General features: G+C 42.8%; 1 protein-coding gene across 2 annotated transcripts in view; it reads right to left on the bottom strand.

The window, feature by feature from the left end:
* Positions 1-22,795, bottom strand: part of COL5A3 (collagen type V alpha 3 chain) — a 187,783-nt gene that overhangs the window by 53,212 nt on the left and 111,776 nt on the right. For both annotated transcript variants that reach the window (XM_066593557.1, XM_066593558.1), the window contains 15 exons: positions 21,644-21,718; positions 19,913-19,990; positions 19,762-19,818; positions 19,549-19,602; positions 17,741-17,794; positions 15,750-15,803; positions 13,814-13,867; positions 13,579-13,632; positions 11,905-11,949; positions 11,636-11,734; positions 11,490-11,543; positions 11,353-11,397; positions 9,045-9,098; positions 7,143-7,187; positions 4,536-4,589 (listed from right to left, as the gene is read on the bottom strand). In XM_066593557.1, the coding sequence (XP_066449654.1) occupies positions 4,536-4,589; positions 7,143-7,187; positions 9,045-9,098; positions 11,353-11,397; positions 11,490-11,543; positions 11,636-11,734; positions 11,905-11,949; positions 13,579-13,632; positions 13,814-13,867; positions 15,750-15,803; positions 17,741-17,794; positions 19,549-19,602; positions 19,762-19,818; positions 19,913-19,990; positions 21,644-21,718 (876 nt within the window). The remainder of the gene's footprint in view (positions 1-4,535; positions 4,590-7,142; positions 7,188-9,044; positions 9,099-11,352; positions 11,398-11,489; positions 11,544-11,635; positions 11,735-11,904; positions 11,950-13,578; positions 13,633-13,813; positions 13,868-15,749; positions 15,804-17,740; positions 17,795-19,548; positions 19,603-19,761; positions 19,819-19,912; positions 19,991-21,643; positions 21,719-22,795) is intronic.

Raw genomic sequence — 22,795 nt, 5'->3', positions numbered from 1 at the left:
GGGTTAGCATCACATTGCAGAAGGTGTCTGAGTCTACTAGCCTGAAGGGCAGCATTTCCATTGCAAGCAGCTGTACAATGCTTGTGATCGTGGATGGTTGGGGTGGTATTTTTTGTGTACGTTCCCATAGCTGGGGGATTGAAGGGCTAGAATATAGGACAGATGTCAATGTCGGTGATGGTGGTGTGCTGATGCCAGCTCAACTTCTGCTCTCTTTCGCACTCCAGGCTCTGCAGTCAGCAGCTCGATCATCAATTGTGGAGGAGAGGTATAAAGTAGTTGTGTTACTGCCCCTAAACAAAACTGCCTCTCTGTGCTCAGAGGCGACTGTAGGAACAGGGCGGGAGGTGGAGGAAGAGGCAGCGGAAGAGGGAGCAGGATGAGGCTGACTCTGCCCTCTGGCCTATGTGGGCTCACCAAGGCAGCGGGTGGTGGGCGTTCATGTGACCGTTCATACATGTTGTGTTTCAGTTTTTTACATTCTTGCCGAAGTTTTAAACGCTTACCGCAGATTTTACAGATGACTCTTCTCTGATCACGTGCGATTAAAAAAAGAAGAATGCCCAGGCTGCTCAAGTTCTGTGAGTCTAATGTTGCTGCCACTGTGACTAGTGGTACCTGAGGGTGGTGGCACTGCCTTTTTGGTTTCTGCGGCACTCTACTCGCTGCCTTGACAGGGTACTGGCCCGAAACGTCTGCCCCTTCCTTTTCCTTCCTGAGAGTTGCTATGATGACTCTCTCTGACTTTCCATGTTAAATTGAGTGGACTCTATGTCACAGTGAGCACTGGGAGCCGGCACCTCTGTTACCGCATCCCCCTCAGTACACATTACCTGTGGAGGGCTGACCGCACACTGACCCACCCTCATCTTCCTCTTTGTTGGAAATAAATGGTTGGGCATCAGTGCATTCAATGTCTTGGTCATCTCCTTCTGGTTGTTTGGACTTCCCGGTTGACATCCATAATTAAATGATCAAAGAGCTCCTCAGACTGATCCATGTGGACGGCTTCGGAGAGTGCGGGAGATTTGGCACAGGGTTAAGTAGAGGGAGGATGCTTATGACCAACTGGTGCAGACTGACTGCTGTCTACCTGTGATTGGGAGGAAGAGGAGGTGGTACTTGAGGGATGTTGAATCATCCACTCTACGACCTGTTCTGAATGCTGCCGATATAACGCACGGGCAGAACCACTTCTAAGGAATGGTAGTGGGCTTGCCTCGCCTCCTGCAGAACATGGAGCTGTCGCTTCAGTGGACGCTGCTTGAAGTGCCAACTTGGTCCATCCTCTACCACCACCATTTAGTTTTTTTGTTTACTTTTAAGGTCACTCTCACACAGGCGGTACGCAAAATGCCACCATTTCGATCGTGGCTTTTTCCACTATTTTATTTTAGTTTTTGGCCACAGGTTCCTGCAGCCAACAGCGGGCTTTAGCGCACCCAATCATTGTGATATGTGATGGGGTGTGCTAAACGCGAAAAAACAGAGCAGTTGGGGCTTGAAAATCATGGTGTTAAAATTTGCCGCGTTTGAGGGCGAATTTCTAAATCAATGGGAGTGTTATACCGTGATTACCATGGCGTTCAAAATACTGCAATAATCGCGGTAAGAAGCACTTGTGTGTGAGTGGCCTTAGTGTAGCTTTATGTAACTAACTTTGCAGTTTGCAAAAAACCACTCCAAGGTGCATATGGCCATCAAATAATTTGTAGTGTTTGAACTGGCGACTTCAAATGACATCTGAAGCCGTTGACACGCACTGTGTGTATCTCCTGTTTCCCTCCTGCTTGGTTTTCTTTTTGTTTTATATTAAAGGGGTTGTACCAGAATTTCAGGTTATTCCCTATTCAAAAGATAGGGGATAACTGATTGATCGTGGGGGTCTGAGACCTCAGTTTATCTCCAGAACGGGGGAAGGGGGGCCTTGTCCACTATCCTCCTCACTGCGGGAAGGGGGGGGGGGTGCAGTAACCCCGCAGTGAGGAGATGATTGAATGAAGTGCACTGACACTCCATTCACTTTCACGGCCCTCGCTCAGGTATTTCCGTCACTCCTACTGAAATGAATAGAGTGTTGACCGTGCATGGTGGGCTAGTGCTTCATTCAGAGTGACATTACATCAGGTGGTGAAGCAACCCCTGCAGTGACAGGAGAATGAGACATGGGAGTCTTGTTCTCAAAACTGGCAGGGGTCTTAGCGGTGATACCTCCATCAATCAGTTATTCCCTGAGGATAGGAAATAAATTGTTATTCCAGTAAAACCCCTTAAACAAAAAAAATGACGCCAACTGGGAGGCACGATATGTGAGAACAGAAGACCACAGAGTACAGCTTGTATATTTGTGCACTGTCCCTGTTTGGCGCAGCGTAATTGAATTCCCCAAACCCCATGTTAGCTGCGTAAGGCCTGCAAATAATTTATAGTAGCCGGACTGGGAACTTTCAGCAATATTAGAGGCCACAAACGGAGAACTGCAATATTCCCCATGCCAAAGTGGATTTTATCTGTTTGCTTTGCTGCTACATATATGGACAGCCGCAGAAATATATTCTCTCCCAAAGTACAGACTACGTTTAGTATAGGCAAATAAATGTGATGCAGCTTCTTTCTCTGCTCCTTTCAATATATCCCTGTTTACATTCTCTGCTGGTATACAAGCTTTCACACCAGCAGCAATACATCGTCTGTAGAATATCTGTCCCTAACAACAGACCTCGTGTTATATAGGCATATAAAGCTGATGCAGCTTCTCTGTCCTGTGCTCAACTGTAAAATGACCAGTGGTTAGACTCTCCCTATGTTATATATGGTTAGGTCATATGATGCAGGCATCCAATGTAACTGCTGCCCATATGCAAGATGGAGGATATATTTGGTGACATCAGCAAGGCACCCTGGCTACAGATTGGCTGCACACTGACCTCTGCAGCAGACATTAAAAGAAATTCCATTTCCCACGAAAATCAGTTCAGACTAATCCAATTCTATTTCACGGTCGCCCCACCAATCAAGATGAGCAACACTATCTACAAGATGATACTAGTCCTGTTTAGTGACAGAATAACTTTAAACAGTACCTTCACCCAATTTGGTTTTGGTTATAGTTGTTCCCAATCATCTCTAAGTTAGTGGCCCCTGCTTTGCACTTTACCTTCCAGAAACTACTTTTTGTCACTGCTTTGGTAAGAAATGAAGGATTTCCAGAGTCCAGTGCATTTGTTAAGGCAGTCATTTTTTGCAATCATTTTTGGCATAAACAGTGGCAACCATGGGACTCACAGTGACAACCCTTCTCTTGTATACTATGAGAAAGATTTCATACTGAGGATTTTAATCTTCCAAATTCTCATTTTTGCAGACTTTCATTGTTGGCCTAACACAGTGATTCCCAATATTATTACCATGAAGAAATCCCTAAATGCAGGGCCCACTCCAGATTAACATAGGTCCTTGGGTGACAAAAGTCACAGTGGGTCCCTTTATTAATTTATAGGTCCTGCTCTGCCCTCTTATTAACGAATAGGCCCCAATGTGTCCCCTGAGTCATTTATAGGCCCCACTGTGTCCTGAGTTATTAATAGGTCCCATTGTGCCCTTTGAGTAAGTAATAAGACCCCACTGTCTCCTCTCTGTAATTAATAAGGCCCAGCTGTGCCCCCTGAGAGATTAATTAAATAATAAATTCCCTCACCTCCATCACACGCCCATGGCATCCTCCATCCATGGCGTGATCTCAGAACAGGAAGATTTCTTCAGTGCCATCTTAAAGACGTTGATATAATTGGTTTGAAAGAATGAGGACAGGATTGATTGCAGTCCTGAGTGGGCCCTCCCAGGCTCTGTGGGCCCCAGTTTTGTCAAGTGCTGAAACCGGCCCAGCTTGAATGTTTTTCTCACTCCAGTGGTACCACTACACTCTAGTCATTCATGCCCAGTGTTGTATTCTGACTTAGATTTGTTGACTGCTTTTCCAACAAACTTTAGGCAGAAAGAGTCCTCCCCTACTGCGAGAGTGACCAGTGATTCTACTGATGCCTTCTCGGGAACAGCTGGCCAGGTCTCAGGAAACCTTAATTGGGAATTACTGGACTAACACATAATGAGGAACTGTATGTATGTTTCTACTGCTTTCTAAACCATCAGTTCTACGCTAGGGTGTTAAGAATTTGGTCCTAACTGTACATTCCCATGAGCTTGTCTTTTGGACAGTTAAGACCAAATGGTTTTGGTCTTCAACAGCCAACTGGCAAATAGTAAAGTATTTCCTGTAAATCATCACCTAACTGGTCCATTTACCAAACCCTCACTAGCTTGGTTGGTTGATTGCAAACCATAAGTAAGCTGTGAGGATTATTAGTCCAGTTCTTTACATGTGAACCACTAGAAAGTACTGTAATTTTTGTTGTTTAAGATAATGGGCTCCCTTGTCTACAGGGCTCACCCCGGAGGACTATAAAATAAGTATATGACATTATATTTTTGAATGTGATGGTTGTTGCTTCATTATCAGAATGATTACATATTCCTACCTTAACACCACGGGTTCCAGGATATCCAATAGGACCAGGAGGTCCGGTAGGACCCTGATAGAAAAAAGTAAATGCCGAGCATTAAATGTGAACAAACCCTTGTTTCGCGTTCTACTATGTCACAACCTTAATAATAAGAAACACAACCTAAATTCTTAATGGCTTTTTCCATTTTATTTTTCCCCCTTAGGATTTAACAAATATAATATGCTTTGGTCTCCAGAATTCCTTAGCTGTAATAACTGTCCAAAAACATTCAACTCTTCCCACCAAGTTTCACTCAGAGCAGTCAGTCGGGATGTTACTGTAGCAAAAAAAATGGTAATCAGTCTGAACAAAATAGAGGGAATTAGGAATTTGTTGTCCAAGGTCTATGGGTCTCTTTACACGGTCTGAACCTATGCTTCCACCATGGAACAGTAAATTATGCATCTAAGGTCCTATAGACTGAAACTACTGATGCACTGAGGCTCAGGACACTACAAGCAACATTTCACTTATGGCTATATAGTCAAGCCTCTGTGTCAATGAGTAGAGATCTTACATTACAGCTGAATGCTTTACCATAATCCAAGCCATGACATGGTTGAGTCATGGCTTGGATTATGGTAAAGTTGGATTATGGTTGAGTTATGACATGATGTGAGTAGGTCTTAGCCAATATTATGAGGTGAACTCAAGTTCTGAGGTCTCCCAATTTATTTCTCATGAACAGGAGCAGATAAAACCATTGGTCAAATTCTGGAAGATGCGGGCATTCTTCAAGGATGAGTGAGACAGATGGCGACATCGTCCAGGTCACAGAACCCAAGTGACAGCGGTTGGAGTCAGAAGTGTTCAATACATAAAATGGAGACGTTGAGTTTAACAGTTCAAAGAAGACCAAACATTGTGTAAGAACGAACCGAGGGGGCCTCTGAAGTGCAAATGCTGGTCTGACAACATGATTGCTTTTCTTGATAGGAATTCTTTATGACAACAACTTTTAAGTTGTTCCTCACGCTCCTGTGAAAGTATTAAGATGACCTGTAAAACACTTGTTCTTCAGGGGTTAATACAGTTTAGTCTGAAGCTCGAAAAGGCAGCATGTCCTTCATGCTGGGGGCTTGAGCATTTTCTGGAGACCCTATTCAGTCATTGTATTCGCATTCCTTACTCATATTAATGTAAGTAATGTATGCACACGTCACATTATGTATTCATTCATCAATACTAAACTTTTATAACGATTCGCTACTTTTCTACTGCAATAAGGCATAACTTAGAATGTTGTCCACTGTGATTGGAGCACTACACATTTCTTTGTTCTACTTTTTGAAATAAAAACTTCTGTGAATGAGTTACTTTCTTCAGAAGAGCTTTGAAACAACTCTTAATTGCTCCATGTTGTGTTCTTCTCCGTTGCACCATACAGATAATTGGGCATACATGATTGATGAAGCTTCAATACCCCTTAAGTCTCGCCTAAATCTAAAGGAGGACTCCAACACTCCCTACTCACTAGACTATCTACCTAGCGATTTTTGCCTTTTTCCAACAATGAATATGATCTGCATGGTTGCACATTTTCCAGTCGTGCTGCTCTTGAATCAGCCATTTTCCAGTGAGTAAAACAGACCCCTAAAGAAGCGTTTGCAGCAGCCATGCAATCATGGAGTTAACATAGTGAAAAATGTGTACATTAAGAGGGAGAATGTGTTGAGAAGTGATGTTACTTTCAGCATTAAGTCGTTTTTTTGAGAAAAAAAATTAGGAGACCTTAGAACTTGCATGTACCTCGTACTAATAATTGGGAGCGCTAATAGAAAGATAAAAAGTTATAAGGCCTCACAAAAACAGTGCATACAGGCACATGAACGGCAATACTGGTCTACAATACACAGTGTATGTCCATGTGGCTGCATGTGGTATCTCAAATACATAAAAAAAAAAAAAAAACTTTTTGCGTACTTTCCCCTCTGTATAAAAAAATTAAAAGTGTAAAAAATACCCACATATTTGTTATCATTATTGATCTAAAAAGCCGTAAATACCACAAAATGGTACTAATAAAAACTACAGCTCATCACATAAAAAACAAGCCCTCCATCCATCGAAAAATAAAAAAGTTATAGGACTTTAAATACAACAATTTAATTTTTATTTTTTTTTTAAAAAAGGGGTTTTATTGTGCAAAAGTGGAAAAACTTAAAAAAATTATTTTGGTGTCATTGAAATTGTACCAGCCGGTAAAAAAACGAATTATGTTATTGATGCTGCATGATTATTGCTGTAAAAAAAAAACAATGGCAGCACTGATCTTTTTTCTTCCTGCCCTGTAAACAAAATGAATAAAAGTTTTACAATACATTATATGTACCCAACAATGGTGCCAATACAAACTCCAGTTTGGCACACAAAACATAAGTCCTCCTTCGGCCATGCTGACGGGGGAAAAAAAGTTATGGCTTTTGAAAAGAGGAGATGAAAATCCCTCCAAAAATGTTGTATCCCTTGTGGTCAAAATGGGCCCTAAAGGGGATAAGATTTTTTTCTTATGGACTGAAATGTTTTCTTCTGAAAATGTACCATGTTGGTATTTTGCTTTATTTTCAGCCAAACACTTACCTGAATGCCCTTCTCTCCAGCAGGTCCTTCTCTCCCGGGATGTCCCTGAGAACATTAGCGCCATTAGGCGTGGTTAGAGGTAAAAGGTATGGGTTGTCAAAAATCCATAAAATATACAATATGATAATAAGGCCATTCTTCTACAAAATATGTGACCCCAGTAGTATGTAGTAATGTCATGTGATTAGATATTAGATCAGAGAAAACCTCATCTGAATACCGTAAGGGCTCACACCCACTGGCATTTTTTTTCTCCACTGCGATGCGATTCTAAAGTTAAATTCTCGTGTCGCAGTGCGAGAAAAATGCAGGCAGATATCCCAAAATCGCTGGGATATCGCTGCGACATCGCCAGTCTTTTCAATGGGGCCAGCGGCAGCAGCGCTAGCCCCATTGAAAAAAAAGGAGAATGCCGCGTACTTCTGCCACAGCTGTGACAGCTGTGACAGCTGTGGCAGAAGTCAGCGGCATGCTATCCCATAGCTAAGATATTGCTATTCATGAATGAATAGCTAAGAGCTATCTGCCATTGGCTGAGCGCTCAGCCAATAGCTAAGCACTAGCTGATATTGACTGAGCCCTCAGCCAATCCGCACAGCCCTTTCAGGAGGCAGGGATTTTTAAATCCCCGTCTGCTGAAAGAGCTCAGTAGCAGTGCCGGGGAGCCAGCCGGAGGAGGACGCGGCTGACAGCAGGAGAGGTGAGTAACTTTTTAATTATTTTTTTAACCACTTTTTTATGATTATCCGATAATCATTCTGCAGGGCTTGTCAGAAACCACTGCTTTCAATGGGAGATCGGCAGCAGTGCCGATCCCATTGAAAGCAATGGGATAGCATGCCGCTGACTTCTGCCACAGCTGTGACAGCTGTCACAACTGTGGCAGAGGGTTCCTTCATCCCCGCGGTCCCCGCGGGGATGAAGGAAACTCCTGTCACAGCTGTCACAGCTGTGGCAGAAGTCCGCAGCATTCTCCATATCTTTTCAATGGGGCTAGCGCTGCTGCCGCTGGCCCCATTGAAAAGACTGTCGCAGCGATGTCGCAGCGATATCGCAGCGATTTTCTCGCACTGCTCTGCGAGAGTTTTCACTTCCTCTCGCAGCGCAGTGGAGAAAAAAACGCTAGTGGGTGGAAGCCCTAAGGGAAGAGGGCAGGGTTATTTCTACTTTTCTACTCGTTCTCATTAACAAGATAACTATACAGTATATAATGAGTTATAATGTTGGCCTATCACCAAGAAAAAGCCAATGTGTATAGAGACAGTGCAGCGTCTTCCGGATTAACACAACATAAAGCTTATAAATTGAACTTGATGGACCTATTATGAAATATTAGCACACAGACATGGATTAGCTCATCGCAGGACTTAATAGATTATTTTTGCTTCCACTGATGATAAATGAGGTTTTCACTAGTGCCACATGTAAAAACATGATTCCCGTATTTTAGTTAAAATATCCTATGATATCATCTTGGGTGGACTCCTGTGCCCGTTCCAAAAATCCTAGGCATGGGAACTGTGTCTTCATCACAATTCCTAGGCCAAGTTATCATGGTACATCATTCTCTGACCATGACTAATTGCAAAACCATAAGCTGAAACTTACGGCATGGGAATTATGGTTCCTTCATGTGTAAGTTATAGGATTGCAACATCTCTATACTGATCATTTGTCATTGTGGTAAAGTTGCTTCATCCCAGTTGGGGGCCTATCCGCACTTTCATGACTCAATGATTTCGAGACACGTAGGATTGGAAGACTAAAATATGATGATATTGGTTTTATAGAAGATTTTTTACATAGAAACAAGCACCATAAAAGGATGCCTGAAATGTTTTTGTATGTGCTAATGGTCTTCTTGCTTCAGCTATACAGTACAAAGTACAGATCTCTACTTACTGGAGGCCCATCAGATCCAGCCAGACCCGGTATTCCTTGTTTTCCTGGTGGACCCTGGACAAATAAACAAAGACAATAATTAGTCTTAATCTTAGGACTAGAAATCACTTTTATATTTACTAATACCCTACACACATAGTAACATAGTGTGTAAGGCTGAAAAAAAAGGCACGTGTCCTTCCAGTTCAGCCTATTACCCCACAATGTTGATCCTGAGGAAGGCAAAAAAACCCAATGAAGTAGAAGCCGATTTTCCTCATTTTCTGGGAAAATATTCCTTATCGACTCCAATCTGGCAATCGGAATAATTCCCGGGTCACCGATCATTCTGAGTAATCAGTGATTATAACATGTCATATTGTAATGCTCAAAAAAGGCGTCCAGGCCTCTCTTGTAGTCTTAGTGAGTTCCGCATCACCACGTCCTCAGGAAAAGAGTTCCGCAGACTCACTGCTTTTACAGTAAAGAACCCCTTTCTATGTCGGTGTAGAAACCTTCTTTCCTCTAGACGTAGAGGGCGCCCCCTTGTTACATTCTTGGGTATAAATAGATGATGTGAGAGATCTCTGTATTGTCCCCTGATATATGCATACATAGTTATTTGAGCGCCCCCTTGTTACAGTCCTGGGTATAACAAATGATGAGAGAGATCTCTGTATTGTCCCCTGATATATTATACATAGTTATTAGGTCACCCCTCAGCTGTCTTTTTTCTAAACTAAATAACCACTATTTTGAAAACCTCTCTGGGTATTGTAGTCCACCCGTTCCATTTATTACTTTAGTTGCCAGCTTTGTACCCGCTCAAGCTCTGATATGTCCTTCTTGAGTACTGGTGCCCAAGACCTTCCACAATATTCCATGTGTGGTCTGACCAGTGACTTGTAAAGAGGAAGAACAATGTTCTCATCATGCGCCCCTAGACCTCTTTTGATGCACCCCTTGCTCCTATCTGCCTTGGTAGCAGCTGCCTGACACTGGATGCTTCAGTTAACTAGAACCCCCAAGTCCTTCTCCATGTCAGTGTTCCCCAGTGGTTTCCCATTTAGTGTGTAATGGTGACATGGATTTCCTGCCCATGTGCAGAACCGCACATTTATTAGTGTTAAACCTCTATTGCCACTTTTCTGCCCCCAACTTATCCAGATCCATTTGCAACTGTATACAGATCTATAAGTAACCACATTCTGTCCTCTCTTGTGTTAATTACTTTACATAGTTCCGTATCATCTGCAAATATTGATATTTTACTGTGCAATCCTTCTAGAACGTTGTCAATCATATTAAAATAAATCGAGCCTAATACTGACCCATGTAGTGCCCCACCAGTAACACCTCCAATACTAACCCCTGTGGTACTCCACTTGTAACAGTGACTCAATCAGACTATGTACCATTTATAACAACCCTCTGCTTTCTATCACTGACCAGTTACTTACCCCCTTACACTTTATGAAGGAGGAATCCTTTGACTAAAGAAAGTGTCGGTCTTGCTCAGAACTGATGCAAGTTCGATTTAGGGTTGAGTAAGGTGATGAACATGGACTCTGACAACTCTCAGATAAACTGGCAAAGAATAAGACATTCCCATGTGCAAACACAATTAGACATGACAGAAATAGGAGGAGCACATCGGGTAAAAACTGAATAGCCACTATATTGGCATGTAAATCTACATTAGAATGGGAAAATCCATTGGTGCCAGACTAGCCGCAGCCAGGATATTGTTGCCAATGAAAAACATCCAGCGAAAGCAACTCGATGAGAGGGGTCAAAGGAGGATATCAAGGCTTGTTGTGATGAACAGGTGCTGCACAGTCAAGGGAAGAAAAATACAATGCCTGTGCTCAAAATAAGATGTCTGATTACACAACTTCTTGTTCCTTAGCACAGATGGGCTATAACACAAGACAATGTGCTTTAGCGCCATTGTATCTAAGAGGAACAGAAAGGTCAGACTCCAGTGGGAAAGAAAGCACAAAAATTGGACCACTGGGAAACTATCATCTGGCGAGAGGAATCCAGGTTTCTGTTGCATCGTGCTGACGGGAGGTCAGGATTTGACGTAAGCAGCATGAATCGATGAACCATTCCTACTCAGAACACGTCAGTCCTCCATCTAATATTGCGGCAACTACAAGAAGCTTCCTGTCCGCATGGGTCGATTTAGCTACAGAGCAATTTCAACACCTATGCCACAACAAACTGCTTCAATTCTGAAGCCAAAAGAAGGTCCAACCAACTACTAGATGGAGTTATCTAATTAAGTGCCCATTCAGTGTATATGAATACATCAAAGTTGACTTACCTTCTCTCCTGGCATTCCAATATGACCTTGAGGTCCTGGCAATCCCTAAAATGATAAAGTTCTATTACATCAGAGAGACTTTATTGGGGCTAGCTGCTTTATTTATTCAGGGCATAGATGACTTTCTTTATACTTACTTGAGGTCCTGGGTTTCCTTGTTGCCCATTTGGCCCAGTTTCTCCTTGAATACCCTTGTTAAGTGAGAAAATAAATAGTCCGAAATTTAGGGGTGCAGTATAACCTTGAGAATCAGAGGCAATAAAAATATATTTCTGTTACGCACTTGGTTTCCTTTTGGTCCTGGAGCTCCATCAATGCCATTCGCACCTTGCACACCAGGTGGTCCAGGAGGTCCCCTTGGACCCACTAAACCACGTGCACCCTGAAAAGAAGGGGGAGAAATACATGCATCTCCATTAGTACTATACTTGACATGGATCTACAGTAGACTGTCCCGTTGGACTAAGGACTTGGACCCATTCGGGGTGACATTGGAAGAAAACACAATGGTGTCTTTCCAAAAATAGAAGACATAATAACAAACTAACTTACTGCCTCTCCAGGTGCCCCAGCAGGTCCATGAGGTCCATGAGACCCCTAGAAAACAAAATCACAGCACAAGAACTTATGATGTGTTGAACAGAGCACAATTGTAACTATATGTAAACTATATTTATAAAAGTCAACAAGCTTGATTACAAGGTTCAAAAGAATTGAAAAAATGGGCCAACTTTTTCATATTTTAATATGCAGGGAACTATACAAACGTTGGAGCTAACCTACAGCAACATTTTTTACATTGATGATGATGACATTGTGTACTGTCCAGCGTGCAGCAGAGCCAATTGACTTCTGGCCTTGGGGTTTTTTGCCTTCCTCTGGATCAACACAGTAGGATAGACAGGCTGGACTAGATGGACAATGTCTTCATTCGGCCTTACATACTATGTTACTATGTTACTATGTTACTATGTTCATGGCCACTTTTTAGAGTTTTTCATCTAGTAAAAAATTAGATATTCCTTCAGAGCCACAGCAATTCATTATGGCATAGATTCCACCGGGTGATGAAATGGTTCTGCAGGGATATTGGACCATTCGGACAGAAAAGCTTCTTGCAAGTTAGACGAAAGAACTGACATGATTTGAACAACCGAAGGGAAGGAATCATCAATTCTGGCCTCCCATTAGCAGGGTCCACCCGAAATCTGGATTCATCTGACCAAGCGATGTTTTTCCGATGCTCAGTAATGATACAGTTTTGCGCTCTTTTGCCCACTGGAGTTTTGCCTTTTTGTTTCTCTTAGACAACAATGCATCTGACACTGGTCGTTATAGCCCATGTGTGCTAAGGAATGATGAGTTGTGAGTTCGGACATGTTAGTGGAGTACCAGCGTTGTATAAAGATACAATTTGATTGATTGTACAGCGCCTGTTCATCCTGACATCCTCTTCTGATCCCTTTTGGTGACCAGTTGTTTACATCCCTGGGGATCCCCTTCACTGGATGTTTTTCCTCGATCACACCACTCTCCATATACTCTGAACACTGATGCATGAGAAAACACCACAGGTTTGGCACCAAAATCCTGGCTAGCGCCAATGACCAGGCCTCATTGACAGTCAAACAGATCGCTGGATTTTCCCTTCATTGTGGACTCACACTGAAACTGAACCACAGAAAACTTGCTTACTTGATTTGATCCTGCACTCGGGGGTCACGGCTCTAATTTTCAGACAGAGAAGGTCCAATTTTGAAAGGGCTCTAATACAGTGGCCATTGATTGTATGTAGAAGGTTTTCCATGAGTTCAAAAACTTTTTTCAATGTCCAATGGTCTAGTTTGGAAAGCACTGTGCATGTCCAATCAGTAGCAGTAGGACCCAGAAAACAATACTCTTCGGGAGTCATATGGTTGACTTGTGTACTGTCCAGCGTGCAGCAGTGTCTTCCAATGGCTGCTGTCAAATCAGGTAGGAGATTGTGAGTGGAGATCTTTAATCCTTAACCTGATAATCAAAACAGGAACTAAAAATTGATTACAGTTGTAGATGTTAATGTCAAGTCTATGACCACCTACAGTCCATCACCATTATGGGTCAATCCTCTCATGGACTGTTGGAAGTTCTGGGCTTCTTTCTCAGTAGAACAGAGGAACATTTTGGAAAGACAATCGTGACCAAAGTTGATGAGAAATATAAAGAAGATATTACTGAGAATATTACCTTTTCACCATTATTTCCATGTGGACCTGGTGGCCCTGGACCACCTAGATCTCCCTGTGGTAAAAGAAATTAAGTCATAAAATCAATGAATCTCTGACTACCAGACCTTCATACATCCAACAGTCTTATGAACACATTGGCATCTTCATGGGCATCACTTTCAATGAATGATATAGGGGATTGGAAGGCAGATTTTAGCTCATAAACCACTCCATACATCCATATTTATACCTACCCGGTGACCTTTATCTCCCGGAAGTCCAGGTAAGCCATCAAATCCCCGATCTCCCTAAAGAAAGCACAACACTCTCAATTAAAAGTACACTTGTATATAGGAGTATCACATCCCATTCCATATCCAACTCTTTTGACTTGTCCATTTTTAAGGTAGCCATTGACGGATCAAAAGCTATCGGTGATCCAACCATAAAAGATGATCAACCACCATATTTGTTATGTCCGCTATATAAAGGAAGTTCTAGGAAACCATTTCTTGTTGGCTCACCTTAGTCATTGACCATAATAGGCCTACTATGTGGCTTCTGAAGAAAATGAAGTGGAGGCAGTATGAGAAGCAGTGGAATGGAATGATGAAACACAGTTCTAAATTATAATACAGGCCGGAACTCAATATTAAAAAATAAAAAGGGGTATTCTGGGCTTTTTTCAACTGTTGACATAAAGGGAATCCAGTTAGGTTCCTGACATGGGGTAGCCCTTTTCAGGGCTGCAGCCTTGCTTTTAGGCAGTGTCAGTCAGGTTCAGCTAAGAGTGAGATCCTGCATTTTCTCACATATCTATTATCTCCATACATGCCAGGTTTCCATCGTCTGGCTCCTAACTCTCCAGAAATTTGCACGTTAGCGTCCCCGACTTAGTGTCTTGCCTTTTGACAAGACGACCCTGACATTGGGTTTCAGAGCAATTGTCACCTTTTCCATTGCCTTTCCCCTTTGGTGGTTTTCCTGGAGTACAAAAGGCCATAAAGGATTTTTCCATCCATAGACTGCACCTATGGATAGTATAGGTGCCACCTGAACTCCGTTTGGACAACTGAGGTGGCTGCCATTATCCAGAGGAGATTGAATGGAAAGATGGTCATACATGTTGGCATTTGCATTTAAGTCTACAGAAATACCAGGAACAGCCACACAAGCTTATCTGTGGTGGATAAACCCATTTGACATCTCGGTAACATTTGTGCCAGCCAATACGCCTTTTTACTGACATCATTAGGTAGAGTCCCCTGGTCTTGATGTAAGCACCGAGTTATAGCTAACTCCTAGGGTGACGTCACATCAAGAAGTTTTCTCGGCAGACTGTTTTTGCAGGGGAAGTGACCTCATTAATGGGCTCTAAACCTGCAGATACATCTTTTTAAGGCAGCGGCTTGACTGACTACTGACAGCCAGGCTCCTGCTTTAACTGCCAGGAATGGAGAAACCTCAGATCCTGGAAATTTAACCCCTTATATATGCCACAATCAATAGCAATTGCAGCATGTAAGCAGATCGCAGTAGGAGGGAGCTCTTTCTGTCATTCATTGGCACGCCGCAGTGCGATTGTAAGATATTAGTGGGTTCCCATGGTAGCCTGACAAAGGCCTCCGTGTCTGCCTTGTAACTCAGCCTAATAGACCCTGCTTTCCACAGTGTCTAATAGGCTGCTGTCCTGAGTTTAGTAGAATGCATTATAGAAGTAATGCAATCTAGTATCCTAGCGATCAAACGATCTTCAAGTCTCCTTCTGGTACTATAAAACAGTGTCAAAAACAGTTAATACGGCTATATCAATGAGTTATGGGTCCTGCAATGCGACAATGAAAATCGCTTGGCCCATAAGATAAAAAGTAGGCTGATCATGAAGAGGTTAACATAAGTTATTGTGAAGATTAGTGCTTTTCAACTTCAGCCGTCAAATACCTCCAACAGGTCACAGATTGGAAGAATCTGGAAGACCGCCTAAGGCAGTTACTGAGAATAATAATATCGCCTGTGAAATCCTAAAAACATGACCTGCTGGAGCTTCCTAAGAACTTGAGTTGAAAAACACAGATTTGCAGGGATTCTGATTAAAATGAGATACTGTAACATTGTTTTATTGTGTCGAGTCAAGGAATATGGGCACAGGGTATGGTAGTATTTTTTATGATGTTGGAGTTTTTCACCTACCTTTATTCCAGTTTCCCCAGGCACACCGCGGCCACCATCTGCTCCTGAACGTCCCTATCAGAATAATAAGAAGTACACACTTTGTGAAAAACAAATCAAGCCCCTTGGAGGAGTTGTCATTTTGCTGCAAAACCCGGCATGCAGTTACATCTCAGGCAGATATGTAAATGATGAGAGTTGTGGTGATTAGATGAACGGTCTTGTCACCGGAGGCCCAAAACTGGTTCCCCCCTTGGACTATAAATGGCTTTCGGAGGCTCCTTGTGTGTAGTGACCTCTTCTTCCGCTTGTGTAGAGCTTGTTGACCACTAGATGCTTCTATGACAACATCAAAATGATTTTGCCAGTTGTAGAGTTTAAGAATGCGAGAAGCTGGATGGTTGTATTGACGAATTGTCTGCCAACTAGACTGTTCTGACCAGACTGTTAGGAGGTGTTGGGACCAGTGGATGTGTAAGGACACTCAAGGTGACCAGGCTCAGGACCCCCCGACAGACTACCAGTAGAGAGGAGCGTCTGACCAGACTGTTAGGGGGTGTTGGGACCAGTGGATGTGTGAGGGCACACAAGATGACCGGGCTCAGGATCCCCCGACAGACCACCAGTAGAGAGGAGCGTCTGACCAGACTGTTAGGGGGTGTTGGGACCAGTGGATGCGTGAGGGCACACAAGGTGACCAGGCTCAGGACCCCTGGACAGATCACCAGTAGAGAGGAGCGTTTGACCAGTCTGTTAGAGGGTATTGGAACCAGTGGATATGTGAGGGCACACAAGGTGACTGGGCTCAGGGCGCCCCCTACAGACTACCAGTAGAGAGGAGTATCTGACCAGACTGTTAGGACGTGTTGGGACCAGTACATCCCTACAGACCACCAGTAGAGAGGAACATCTGACCAGACTGTTAGGAGGTGTTGAGACTAGTGGATGTGCGAGGGCGCACAAGGCAACCGGGCTCAGGACGCCCCCTACAGACCACCAGTAGAGAGGATTGTCGGACTGTCCAGCAAAAATGAGCATCTTTAACGGTTTCATTGTTTGCCATCCAGAGACAGGTGGCACTATCATTACAGGCTCTCCACAACATCACCACACTTCCATGGCCTGCCTGGTTGCCATATTTGTCACCAATAGAACATCTGGGATGCCAACTTCGAAAGCCTACAAGTTTGCACGATCTAGAGGCTCAGTTATAGCAAATGTGGAACAATATACTGTAGGATACCACCCGTTTCACATCTTGTATCCAAGCTAGAGGTATCCCAACAGGGTACTAGAGCCTTCATGCCCACCCATATCCCACCTTGTATCCAAGCTAGAGGCAGCCCAACAGGGTACTAGAGCCTTCATGCCTGCCGTATCACATTTTGTATCCAAGCTAGAATCAGTACAACAGGGTACTAGAGCCTTCATGCTCACCCGTATCACATCTTGTATCCAAGCTAGAGGCGGTACAACAGGGTACTAGAGCCGCCATCCCTGTCTGCATCACATCGTGTATCCAAGCTAGAGGAGGTACAACAGGGTACTGGAGCCTCCATGCCTGCCTGTATCACATCTTGTATCCAAGCTAGAGGCGGTACAGCAGGGTACTAGAGCCTCCATGCCCGCCCATATCACATCTTGTATACAAGCTCGAGGAGGTACAACAGGGTACTAGAGCCTGCATGCCTGCCCATATCACATCTTGTATACAAGCAAGAGGCAGTACAGCAGGGTACTAGAGCCTCCCTGCAATGGGTTGGTTCTCTAGAATAAATTCTCCTTATGCTCTGATATTGTAATCACTTATATCAGCATTACAATCACAGAGAGAAAGTTTCATCCTATTCCGACAACTTCTAGAGGAGGGATTGGTTCTGACAATAAGTGTATTTAAGTGAAGATGGTAATACGTGTAAAAGAGGGAAATACAAAGATAAAGGAGGGTAACGGGGACATTGAGTGCAGCAGGGACAATATTTGCAGAACGTGCATTCATGATTAAAACTTACTCTTTTTCCAACTTTTCCAGGAGGGCCTATAATACCTTGGAAGCCACGTGGGCCCTACAAAAGGAAGAAGTAGAAAAGTATCAAGATGTAAATACACAGAAGTAGAGACAAAAGTAAGTCAAGTTATGAGCAAAATATTTTAGATAAATGTCTATGGGGGTCTCCTGACTCCCCCTGATGTCAGCGAGAAAAAAGGTGGATTTCAGTATGCCTGATCCCTGTGAGATGAAAGGTCTGGCAGTCGCTTATTATCTTCTACCCATTGAAAAATAATGTTTGGCTGAGCCTTTGCAGAAAATCTGCACCAATTCTGCTATATGTGCAGGTGAGCTTACATTAATTTATTATAGCAATTAGTTATTACATAAGTTAATTAAATTATCAATACAATTCACGTAAATTAAATAGTAATTAAAATTAAAAACAATATATTTCAAAATGTAAAAAGTTCATATTAAATTAAAAAGTCTCCTAAATTGCTCAGAAATATGTAAAGTTTTTCAAACGTGCTTTAAAAAATAAAGGAAACAAATGGAAATACACTGAATATCTGATAAACAAGTAGTACAATATGTACGTTCATATTTGACATACTGCAATAGGACAAAGTGACCCTTTTTTTACAATGAAATTTAAGTGTTTTTAATAAATGTATGCAAATCGCATCAGTCTACTTTTACCTCCTAAATAAAAGACAACACGTGATAGAAAAACAATGTCAAGATTACATGGATGTGTAAAACCTTTACAGAGTTATTCTCTGTTAAAGTGACACATACCAAATTTCCAAAATTTGGCCTGGTCATTAAAAGGTTTTTTTTTGAGTATCACAAACACTGATGGCAGTGGGGGGGGGGGGGGGGGGGGGGGCACATAGGATATCGGAAAAAATAATACTTACACGATGCTCCCCGCCATCTCTTGCACCATTCTGGTCTTCTGCTTACAAGTGCTGCAGTCGTCATTTGGGTTGTTTACCCAATAGAGGCCAGACAGGGAGATCATCAAAGACATCCAGAAAACCTGCTTCAGGGTTTTATGTTAGAAGGAGAGAGGAGCGAGCGTACTCGGTTCGGGTGTTTTTGCACTCGAGCACCGCTTTTTCCGAGTAACTGACTACTCGGATGAAAAGATTCGGATGGCGCCGGGGGGCGGCGTGGTGGAGCGGGGGGTAGCAGTGGGGAACAGGGGGGAGCTCTCTCTCTCTCCCCCCCCCACTCCCCTCTGCAACCCTCTGCTCACCACGCCGCCCCCTGAATCTTTTCATCCGAGTAGTCAGTTACTCGGAAAAAGCGGTGCTCGAGTGCAAAAACACCCGAACCGAGTACGCTCGCTCATCTCTAGTTAGAAGCCCTCGTGACAGGTTTACGGGACGCCACCAGGTCTTCTGGCTGCGTAATGTCACCTGTCAGATGCCATGGTTCTGGTCTGCCGAAGCGATGGTCTGGCGCCATGGTGAGTATGTTGATTTTATATAGTTTTTGGCACTTAAAACTATATAAAAAAAACAAAAACTCAAAAACCCCCTTTAAGGCACAAACAGGCTTGGTCTTGAAATTGAAGGGATTAATGGTAAAGTTGTAAAGAATAGCTGTCGGCTGAAAAAAGCTTTCAACAAACAACTATTTAAAGTGCTATGGGCTGTTCTTGTGCTACGTGTTTGAAGATAGTTACTATGAAGCTGGATGTAAAGATACCCAACAAAGAACACATGGAGTCCCACTGGATGACAGACACAAAGAGCTGCATGAAGAGCCAACTCTTAGAGCCTAATAGAAAAAAAGAATTCGATAGAGGAAAGAACTTACTGGAGGTCCTGTTTCTCCATAATCCCCTTTTAGACCTGGAGGCCCAGCAGGACCCTAAAAAACAATCACACACAAATGGTTAAATGTCTTCTTCCAAATTTTGAAATTTTTTTACTTTATATTGCTAAGTAAATTAATAATTTAGAGCACAAAGTTGGAATGAGATTGTAAGAACATAAGGTTAAGAATGTTCTGAAAGGGAATCATACTTACAAGAGGACCAGGTCTTCCTGTCAAACCCGTTAGTCCAGGTGCGCCTTGCATGCCCACCTAAACATGGAGAAAATAATTCATAGATGTTAATGGACATTTTCTTTTGGAAATAACGACCCATCTCCATATATCAGTCCATGAGATACCACACCTTAGCCTGCTGCAAGATTAAGTGCGCCTGAGATTCTTGAAATGACACTTGTCCTCGGGAGTCACCGCCATAGTGGAACTATACGGTGAAGGCATAGATAGAAAAGAAAAGGGGTGAGATAAAAAAAAACATATGGTTTTGCTTGCTTTAAATTTTAACAGCTTGCTATCTACCTACCTGTGGAAGTCACTGGTAGCATTTAAGATGTTGTCCACTTTGGACAAGGGCTTTTTGTTAAAAGGGTCCTAGAACAATAAGCTAATCACAGGGTGCCCCGCTTCTGAGACTCTGAGTGATCGATCAGCTGTAATCTGTGGGTGATCTTGACAGTAATTTTTCAATTTCCCTGTAGCACTCCCACAGGAGAATTGAAGTATTACATACTCCCAAATGATATTTATGTAATGGATGGACATACTATGTCCTCAAGAGTATGGGACACTCATTGTAGCCTCTCTCTGGATGATATGCAAGATTAAGATTTCCAGCGGGATGCAGAGAATTCACCCTACTGTCCTTCGAAGAAGGTGGAGTGGAAAACAAACACCACTTTTGTACCATGTGGCAAAACTCATCACCATAATGGGGGGCTCAGTTTAAACTTTGTTATGGAGTATTATTGTACTGTTTACCCTCTAATTATTGCTTTCTAAGCTCTCCTATGCACACATGTGATAAAGTATGTCATGTGAACCTTTTTAGCACCGATCAATGATTCCTGGAAGAGAGGGGGCCAGCACATATTCTGAATATGAAATTGGGTTGGCCTTTATCAGCCCCTAACTGGCACTGAAGGGAGCCACTTGGTGTACTATTTACCATTCATAGGATAGTTGGAAAATGCATTGAAGAAATATGTCCCATTGCCTTTATTAATGATAAGCGAACTTTTGAAAAGTTCGGTTCGGTAAATTTTTGCAAAACGTTGAGTTTGATCCAAATTAGTTTGAACCAAACTGAAAGTTCACCAAAACCGCCAAAACTGGTGTATGACACTGGCTAAAAGCTATAAAAGCCCTTTATAGCACTCTGAGAGTAGTATACAAGGCTTTTATGACTCTTAGTGTTATAAATAGAGATGAGCGAGCATACTCGCTAAGGACAATTGTTCAATCGAGCATTGTCCTTAGCGAGTACCTGCCCGCTCGGAAAAAAAGGTTCGGCTGCCGGCACAGGTGAGAGGTGAGTTGCGGCAGTGAGCAGGGGGGAGAGGGAAGGGGAGAGAGGGAAAGAGAGATCTCCCCTCCGTTCCTCCCCGCTCTCCCCTGCCGCCGACAGCCGAATCTTTTCTCTCGAGTTATAAACCAATATTAAGCACTACTGTTGGGTGAACCAAACCATTAGAGCCCTCTTTTGGGTAGAACTTTGCTAAAAGCTCAGTTCGGGTTCATGCCGAACAAACTTTTACCAAAGTTCAACCCGAAACATGGTTCTTCTGGTTTGGTTCGCTCAACACTAGCCTTTATGTTTCCCATAGACAAAGAAAGAATACTTCTAATTGCAACAAGCTTTTGAGAACACAATTATCATAGCAAATTCTACATTACTCCGTAATGTCCCCATGGAGGTCAATGATATAATTGATGCGGTGGTCATATAATCTGTATGTGATGATTCACCAGGTCAGGGGAGATGAGTCACTCCGATTTAAAATAAAAAACATATTTCAAATGCCTGAAGAAAATTTTTTCCCTAATTATCCCGAATCCCATTAGAAAAATGTCTACTCACAGGAAACATCACCATGTTTCCAGGAGAACCCCGAATACCATCAACTCCATTAATACCCGGTCGTCCTGGAGGACCCTATGAAAGAAGAAGGAAAGTTATCAATCAAAGAGAAGGTATAGAGGAACACGTTTCTTGTATTGGCTTGTTGATAGCGGTAAGGCCTGGAGGGCAAATAAATAGGATAAGGCTAAAAGAGCTTCCCATACTGTAGCTCACATTACATGGCATCACCAGGCGGATTCCTATCTCTCACCTGAATGTCATATATCAGTTGCTAGAACTCTTATCCTTGCTAGTATGACTATTGACATATATTTACACAATGAGATCAGAGTCAGGTTCAAATACGGCCAATATATTGGAAATAGTAACATTAGATCTCAGGGTTCTACTAAGTACCATCCATGACTCAGTGCAAGTAGCAGTCAGTTTACACAAATAGAGTTACTGGAGCCTACAGGTGGCCACAGATAATATTTTTTTGTTAGACTGTTCCCACAATGATAAACTGATCACAGGGTCTTGCTCTGGTGCATGGCCTGCCTCAGCTATGTGCGACCCATGTGACTGTACAAGGCAACGGCCACCAGGAGCAGCAAGCAGATCTAAGCTGGGGACTATCACCCAAGTGGGTCAACCTGGCCAGATGATCTTCTTCCTCCATGCAGCAGTGTCTTGTGGAGCTACATGAATCATCCTTCTCCTGGCTCTGCCTCCTCCTCTCTGATCCGAGGTGCTGCTGTCAGCCCATTAATGCTCCCACAATACAATCTCTTAGTTCTGCTACTGTATTTATGTTATAATCATTGTTCTGGTATTATATCTATGTATTGACCTCGGTTTGTGCTGTATTTATGTTATGAGCTTAGTTATGGTGCTGTAATTATGTACTGAGGTTGGTTCATGCTGTATTTATATTATGAGCTTGGTTCTGGTTCTGTACTTATGTTATGAGTTTGGTTCTGATGCTGTACTGTATTTATGTATTGAGGTTGCTTCTGGTGCTGTATTCATGTACTGAGCTTGGTTCTGGTGCTATGTTTATGTTATGAATTTAGTTCTGGTGCGGTACTGTATATATGTATTGAGGTTGCTTCTGGTGCTGTATTTATGTATTGAGGTTGGTTCTGGTCCTATATTTATGTACAGACC

The sequence above is a fragment of the Eleutherodactylus coqui genome, chromosome 2 (genome assembly GCF_035609145.1).
Source record: "Eleutherodactylus coqui strain aEleCoq1 chromosome 2, aEleCoq1.hap1, whole genome shotgun sequence".
NCBI lineage: Eukaryota > Metazoa > Chordata > Amphibia > Anura > Eleutherodactylidae > Eleutherodactylus > Eleutherodactylus coqui.
The sequence above is the reverse complement of the archived record's forward strand: the minus strand, read 5'-3'. Positions and strand labels throughout refer to the sequence as shown.